This window comes from Saccoglossus kowalevskii, chromosome 1 (genome assembly GCF_978046115.1).
Source record: "Saccoglossus kowalevskii chromosome 1, keSacKowa6.1, whole genome shotgun sequence".
In the NCBI taxonomy this organism is placed as follows: Eukaryota; Metazoa; Hemichordata; class Enteropneusta; family Harrimaniidae; genus Saccoglossus; species Saccoglossus kowalevskii.
Window position 1 is genome coordinate 24,425,516 of NC_140641.1, and position 8,592 is coordinate 24,434,107.

Genomic DNA, 8,592 nt, shown 5'->3' on the forward strand with positions numbered 1-8,592 from the left:
TGTTTTTGCATCAGACTCTTGATTGGTAGTTTAAATCCAACCATAAATTCCCATCCCATCCGCAAATATATGCATCTATTTTCAGTTTACTTCCAGACAGAATGGCAGTGATTAAACTTGAATTGTTAATTCCTGGGACTGAATTTAAAGTGAAATTGATGCCACAACCCTTAAAAATCTCATGGCTGCTGCCTCAGCAGACTAATTGTGTAACACGAGCTCCTTTGTGAATTGATTTCATTACCATGGAAGGAAGGTTCTTAGTTTTGATTTCATGTGCATGTTTAAGTGTAGGTAATTGCATGAGTTTGTGTGTTAGCACTAGGCATTTTGCCTACTGTGCTTAAGGACAGCTGTCAAGATGCTAATGATAGAGCAAATGGTGAATAAATATTTTATTGAACAACTTTCCCCTACTTGCATTTTGGTATATTTTTGCTTAAAATGACCCGTTACCATGAAGAGACCCCTCTTGCAATTAGTTGCAGGTCTAAATACATAATTGACTCTACTATTATCCCACAATCTGATGAAATAAATGCGCACACTACTTTGGCTCATTGCTGTCTGGTTGGGGCGAGGCATTTGCATGAACTCCAAGGTTCTATTCAGTGCAATGCTGTGCATCTCCATTCCAACCAAATCCCTTATTGAGTAGGGGGTTATAGGTACTCTCTCTATACCAAAGTCTTGGCTTAAACCCAGCTTGGTAACATTTTCAATAAAGAAACAACTCTCTCTCGTCTCCAAATTGTATGAATTACAAATCTACATTTGCCCAAAACAGATCATTACTAGAGTCTAGCATTTGAAAAATAACTTTTGTAGACAAATTCTCAGACGAACCAGAGTGGTAGCCAACATTACAGCAACAGAAAAATGTTTTAGGGACAAATTTAGCTGTAATACATAGGTTGCAAGTTGGTGCATCATGCTATTGAAAATTCCACCCAATTATTAAGCATGGTATTTTGCTACAAAACGCGTTGAAATAGATTACAGCGAAAACTAGTTAGGAATTGGCAGACACATACATTTTGGGTGAATTTCAAATTCATCAAAGCACGTCAAAAATAGACAGTTGCCAAATCCTGGTCCATGGTTAAAGGGGACCTTTTTGTCTTTAGAAGGCAACTTATGAAAGTACTAAATATACCAATAAAATACCAAAACTGGATTTGGTAGAATAAATTGTTGCACATGCGTCGCAAATAACCTCACAACACAAAAAACTTTATCAACTCTACTTTACTTGATACAAAAGAAACTAAATTTATCAGTCTACAAACTAAACAAGACTTGCAAAGATACAATATACATACACAGAAATTTAGAATGAACAAAGGCTTTTCACTCATTGAGGCGGGTGGGGGGGGGGGGTACTTTTGCACTGGAACATTCTACCAATCTGATCAACATTTGGGAATACGCACTAAAGTTTTATTTCTCAGATTGTAACTTGATTGTGTCCTCATGGGATTCAGCAACCAATCAGAGTTTACAGTACTTTTAAAATTAGCCTATGCAATACACAAAACACATTCTGATAGGTGGTTGATCAAAATATGTACAATGCAGTTAGAATGAAATTTAAAGTCGTGATACAAAAACTTACAGAGCCCATAATATCATCAAACTAGTCATTTAACACAATTTTCACTAAAACTGATCAGTAACGGAAATAAATGCCAATTTAAAAACTGATGTCCTATATCTAGTTTACATTTAAAAATGCATTCATAGGGAGGAAAATTGCGCGTAGATTTATTGTTGGGAGATAGTTGTAATACAGAACAGCATCATATAAACACGCACACTTATCAAAACAAGTAACGTGTTCAGTTCACTATGTTGATCTGTGCATCACACCTACTGTACATTGCTGCCAAGCTTAATCTGCCCTTTGAACACTAAATTGAACAAATTCATGCAGAGCCCCAGAGTAGAAAATCTCAAGCTTGAGTATTGTAATTGAATGTTACGGTGGGATGAATTTGGCATTACTATATTTGGCAAGTTTTACAAAGCTGACTCTGGTATAGAGGAATTTTATTACCGGGTAGGTTGTGTTACTCAACATAGCTGTAGAGGACCAATTATTACCATGTCAATACACAAGTTTAATTACAATCACATTTGGAACAGACATCTAACATTTTGATTAATATTGAGCAAATTCGATTTAACATTGATGTTTACAGAAATGGTTAGAATATGACAAAACAAAAGAAAGTATAACAATTCCTTTTAAAAAAATTTCATATTAAAAGAAAACAAGCCTTTATGATAGATAATCCGAAAATTCAGTCGCATTAATAGTTTTGAAGCCAAATGTATGTTAACTGCGGAAGTTACATGTCTAAGATTGCAAGACAATGTAAATACAAGCATCATTCATGTTTAGTGAAAACAATTTCAGTTGATTTGCTACATCCAAACATAGGAACAATTTTCAGTAAGTTTCTACTCCCACAGTTAAAATAAACTCCATGAAATAAAGCAATCTTCAGGAAGGAAAATGATAAAGTACAGTTGGGTAACCGATGAACATTTTATACCGAGTGAAGCACAAAGCAAAATTACAACTTCTTCATGGTAGTACACTGACAAATTAAACCCTTGTCAGTTTTTAACATTTAAATCGAAGGGACATGCCCATAATATCTCAAGTAACAGGAATTCAGGCATTCACGGTTCTTTAATATTTTTTCTGAATGAATTCAAACTGGTTAAAGCAAATTTTCGAAATTTTTTTCTTTTCAACCTCTTTTAATGGGTTAATAAACTTCAATAAATGACATTACACGAAATGTAACATCAGAAAAAGTTGGTTTGTCTTGACTTTTCTTTCTACTTCCCATACAACTCCAATCAATCAATCACTGTAAGAACAAAGAAAATTCAACACAAATAATTATTTATACCATTTAATATATAGCGCAGTTGTAATAGTTTCAAATGTAACTTATCAAACTGTTAATTTAATTGTGCTCTATATATGTTGAGAGAAGAGTAATTGCCCTTTTAATATGCAATTGTGTAGTTTCTTCTTTCTGCACTGCTTTCCCTGGATCATGAAGTAGATTTCATTGCAGCATATTGTTCATATTTGTTTGGGAAATAAAAATGATTCACAGCATAGCATTTTAGCTTTTATTTTTTTTTGCACCTACATTAATATATCGACCATTTGAAATGAACGAATCCATTATGGAAAGTTCAGATTTTTTTTTGCTGAATGAACGAATATACCCTTTTTCTTATATTTAACACTTAACTCAGTGAAAATAAATAAAATCAGTGAAAATAAATTCCACACAAAACGCCTTAACGACAATTAATTACAGCTAAAATAGATTATTTTACAGTGATCAAATAAAGCTATATCAAAATACTCGCCAATAAATGAAACACATTCAACATACCGACTTGGGCTTGGGCTTTTGCTGCGACTTTTGTTGTTATATGGCTTCCTGTATGGTGAACGGGAACGAGAGCGAGACCTAAAAGACAGGCAGATACAATTATTGGTTACGAGTGAATAACACACGACAGTAACCAGCAACGAGACCTAAATACAGAATATACGTAATGAATCAATCAACTCTACCTGTGTAATTCACATACAACAATGTGTCAGTAAGTATGCGAACAATGTTGTTTTCAAATTAGTAGGAGGGCTTGAAATTACTAGTAGTCCCAAGGCAAACTGAACGACAAATTTCTCGAAAGTAGCAGTCCAACAAGACTGTTTGGGAAATTTAAAAGAATCTATAGTTTTATCTTAATATATCAGTTTCTGTTTGAAACAAATCAACAAGATATGGATGGCTAACACCACCAATAATGAAATTTATTTTGATTCACATTTCAATGCATGGTTTTAAACATACCAAAACGACACTAAAACAAATGATAGAATACCAGACACTCCCTCGAGGCATAGTTATTTCAAGCCCTGAGAAGTGTACATTCCAACAACAAACTACTAAATACATACTAATTGTGTAACTTTTATCAAAAGACCAATGTATGAAATTTGAAACCTTAGTTCCCACTCAAATTCACAATTCTTGATTTGTTATTTTATTTTACAATTTAAGTAAACATGTACATGTATTTCTGGTGCATGCAGTATAAAATGCAGGTGAAACCTTTGCAAAAACCTTGATTCTGACCAGGGCTATAAATTGACCAAGTGAATCAAAGCTGACTTTTTACATACTGACCCAGGCTTTGGGGTGATGAAATGACCGACTGACTCAAGGCTCACTGAAAATGAAGAGTAGACATAGAAGTGACTCTGCCCCTCAGCTCAGCTGTTGACAGGATGAGCATTTTGCAAAAGACGTGTGATGTGCTGGGAAGAACAAGGCCTGGACTCCGGATTCAGGATGCCATATGATGAACTCATCATGACCGATCACTTGTCTGCACCATGATCACATGCCGATAGAACTAGCAGACAAGCTTACTAGCCGACAGCCTGTAACAATTCAATTAATAAATTTCAAAGCTGTGTAAAACAAATATGTTGAATGCATAAAATGTGCAGTCATCGCCTAAATTGTCAGCCTCTTCCAAGAATGATGAAATGTTCCATCTCAGTCAGGAACAACGACTTTGTTGAGAGAAATCATCTGAAGCTGAACTGAAGGCACTGTCATACATACATATTTGTATAAAGTCTGAATTTATCAATAAAATTGAAACATTTGCATTGCGTAAAATGTTGAATACTGTAGATAAATTGATCTTGCCGGAAACTAAAACTGGAAAAATAAAATAATCTATGTAATTGGATTATTTTTAAAAGAGACTAAGTTAATGATATGCAAGGGGAGTTGTGTTGGTAATCAAACTTGGCTAACAGGAATGACTCAGTCAAAGAACAGACCTTGATTTGCAGCATACAAAGCACAAAGATATCCTTAGTAACCATTTGTCATCTGCATGTGATATCTTTAAATTTCTGATTTTGGACAAGACTGACCTAAACTAATTATGGCTCACATCTACCCTTGACAAGATGTTATGCTGTATTATCCTACTCACCCGATAAGACTAGTTTCATAAGAAATCGTGGGCAGGCCAGGCTGGTCAAAATATCTGTGCAACTGAATCCTTCAGTCTCAAACTGAATATCATGCAAAATTGATAACCCTTTTATTAATGCTTACGGTGATCTTCTGTTAGAGTATCCTCTGCTGCTGCTACTGCCGCCGCCACCACCGCCGCCGCCACCACCTCCACGGTTAGAATAACAATCCCTGGCAAAATGTCCGTGCTTCCCACATTCGTAGCAACGTTCTTCAGAGAAGGATCTGCGCTGCGGTGGACGTCCCCCTCCCCTTCCACCACCACCACCTCCCCTACGGCTTTTACCAGAGGATAGCTCAACTCTTACTTCAACTCCACATACTCTTCTACAACAGAATTTAACAAAATAAAATGAGTTTATTACAATAGAGTGAGACATGTACACAAAATGGTGTAGTCATACCCCCTTGTCTATTTATACTTGTGCAAACCCAGAGAGAGCAGCTTACTAAATACAATAAACAGTCGCTGGTTCCCAAGTAAATATGTAGACGATTCACTGTTGGAGCTTTATTGTCAGTAGAACTTGCTTACGATTATCGTGACCGAAAATCAACAGTGTTTGCCTAAACAAAACTGAACCCAGTTCCAATTCTGGTTTGGGTTCACATGAAACGTAACTAATCTAGGAAGCTTGCAGTGTTTACTTTTTTTTATTTTATTTTGAGTATACTATATGGTCTAGTCACTTCCACAAACATATCTACTGGTACACAATTCTCACAGACTGACCGGAACAGGAAGTCAGTAGAAGACAAAAGATTTTTCCGTTAGCTAGGAGGAAATTTGGTTAGCTTGGGGGAAAACAGAGGTGTTAATCCGAAAATTCATTGTCTTTTCTTGTTTGTGATTGGTCCTGGCAACGTTTGGGGGGATCGCGACGTAGCTCCGACTGTGAGAATGTAACTGGCCTTCCAAGACAAAGCCTCCTAACTTGGTATCTATAAATCTAGCTTAATTTAAAAGGCTCACTTAAATTCATATTCTACAATTTCTCATTAACCATTCATGATCTTAACATTTGATGGTAAATAATACCTCACTTTAATTTATTCAAACACATTGAAAAAAAAGGCAAATTGAAACAAAGGAGATCAGATGAACGCTATCAGTAACAAAATAAAGATTTGTTAGACTGATTTTTTTCAGCTTCATGCTGCTACGACTCCAAGATATAAATAATATACGTCTTGAAATAAAACGTGTATTTTTTGCCAATTCCTTTGTTTCCCACCTTTTATCCAGCCCCCTTATGGCATCACTCGCATCTCTTGCATCTTCAAACTCTATAAAAGCAAAACCGGGAGGGTTTCTGGAAACCCACACATTACGCAATGGACCATAGTAGCTGAACGCCTTCTCTAATTCGTGCCTAGTCCCGTTCGTTCCAAGTTCGCCGACATATACTTTGCAGTCCAAGGGGCAGGCATCTCTGAAGGACATGTTTCCTGTTCGAGGAAACAACATGATTAAACCCACTCTGTCTACACCAACAGAGTACGTGAATTAAAACATTGCCAGTGTTGAATGAGTAGAGCCCTGCCGCCATTGCAGATTTCTGGACAACAAATTGTGTTTTCATTGTTCTACGAAAAAAAAAGCAAACCGAATATTAAGGGACACCGAGAGTCAAATCTAGTTATAAACACGTACATATCAAAACACGATGTGAATATTTAAAAGAATAAGTGCAAAATATACGACTGGGGCTTAGGGCGTGTGTTTAAAGCTGAAAATTACAGTGACGATGGCGCCGCCATTATTTCGCATGACATGCGTGACATAGAATATTTAAAAAAAAATACGCTCTGAAAATTCTACGTCTCGTAACGCTGTTGTGAGGTTATATGGATCAAATACAATACTTATAAACAACAAGAAAACGATAACGTGTAAATATATTCACGTCGTTGGATATTTGAAACGATTTTTCTTACAAACCTTGCTTTCGTCGTCTCAGCTCAAAAATAAAATGCTGTGAAAAAAGTCTCACAAAAATACCGATAGAGGTCTCACTCTTGAGTTACAGCGCCCTCAACTATGCATAATACAGATTTCGTCATGTTCTTAAATTTTAGTTAATACTTTTAGAATAGTCATCAAGTCGACAATAATAGCCTTATATTCGTTTATCAAGAGTCATTAAGCAACATTGGGCTGTAATACTTAGTTCACATAGTAATTGATCACATATGTCTTCATGAATAAAAGTTTAACTTGTGAAATTGGCATTCTGCCAGATTAATATAAGTTTACTTACTGACCTAATAATTATGCAGAATTGTTTGTTAGTGAATTTAAGAAAGCTTAAAAGGAACTTCCTTGTGTACATCTGTTGTTAGCAGTTATTCCAGAGCACCTCTACCATAAGTTCAATCTAAATTTCATTCTTTTGAGATATCAGAAATTGGCTAAAGTAATAAAAAATAGGTACTGTCAGAGGTACATTACTTGGGGTTTGCAACTCGCATAGTACTGTATGGTGACATCTTGTCAAGATCCCATTCAAGTTTCTTCTCGTAGATAGCGAGACTGAGGCTACGACCTTCTGACATGACGCATATCAATGTTCAAGGTTTGTAATGAAAAAAATAAACTTTTCTTGTCACTATCATAGTGAAAAATGTAATACATCGAAAATGTACAGAAAATATAGTTCTCGTAATCCGTCATATCGTGGGCAGCTATTTTGATCCACCTGGACATCCCAATATCCGAGTTACCTCGGGCATGCGCATTCGTATTTTTTCTGAGTTGGAACGCTTATGCGAGAGCGAGATTGTGACGGGATCTTTGTATCATGTCACCGTAGTTACAAACCCCAAGTAATGTACCTCTGGTACTGTAAAATACTTTATTTTCGCTGAAGGAATGATTCCGTGAAAATAAAATCCAGCGAATATACTTTATTTTCTATATTTCACATTAAACTCATCAAAAATCAGTGTAAAATAAATTCCATACAAAACGCCCAAAAACATTTTCAGCGAAAATTAATTCCAGCGAAAATATTCCACAGTAATCAATATGCATGGTTATCAACATAAACTAATCACGTCTGTGCATTAACTCAAAGCATCTATGATTATTATGCAAATTAGGTAATTAGTATGCACCCTAAACTAATCAGGTCTGTGCATAGTCCCGGGCACATATATACATATATGACTAGTTGAGATACAAGTGGGAAAGACAAGGATAAATTTATCATTATTAGATAAATAATATGAACAATATTTGAACCCAAACTGATCAGGTTCTTCAGATACTGTCATACGCAACATAATATTACCGTAATTGGTATAGTACAGGTGTGATGGTTCAAATACCAAAATGGCAACAGTAACAGAAAGACTTCCCTGGCGGCGATGATAAAATACGAGCACGGAGCCAACAGATGAGGTTTCAACTGGTACTGGTATTATTATACTCTGCAAACATCAAGTACAATAACGCGGTAAAACTCCACTACTCCAATAACTAGATACTTAA

At 35.8% G+C, this 8,592-nt stretch overlaps 1 protein-coding gene across 1 annotated transcript; it reads right to left on the reverse strand.

Moving 5' to 3' along the window:
* Positions 1-2,527: 2,527 nt before the first annotated feature.
* LOC100366780 (serine/arginine-rich splicing factor x16-like) lies at positions 2,528-7,102 on the reverse strand. The gene is made up of 5 exons (XM_002740546.3): positions 7,042-7,102; positions 6,335-6,548; positions 5,181-5,426; positions 3,426-3,503; positions 2,528-2,882 (listed from the first exon to the last, which is right to left on the reverse strand). The coding sequence occupies exons 2-5, from the start codon at positions 6,541-6,543 to the stop codon at positions 2,876-2,878; spliced, it is 540 nt and encodes a 179-aa protein (XP_002740592.1). The 5' UTR covers positions 6,544-6,548; positions 7,042-7,102; the 3' UTR covers positions 2,528-2,875.
* Between the last annotated feature and the right edge of the window lie 1,490 nt (positions 7,103-8,592).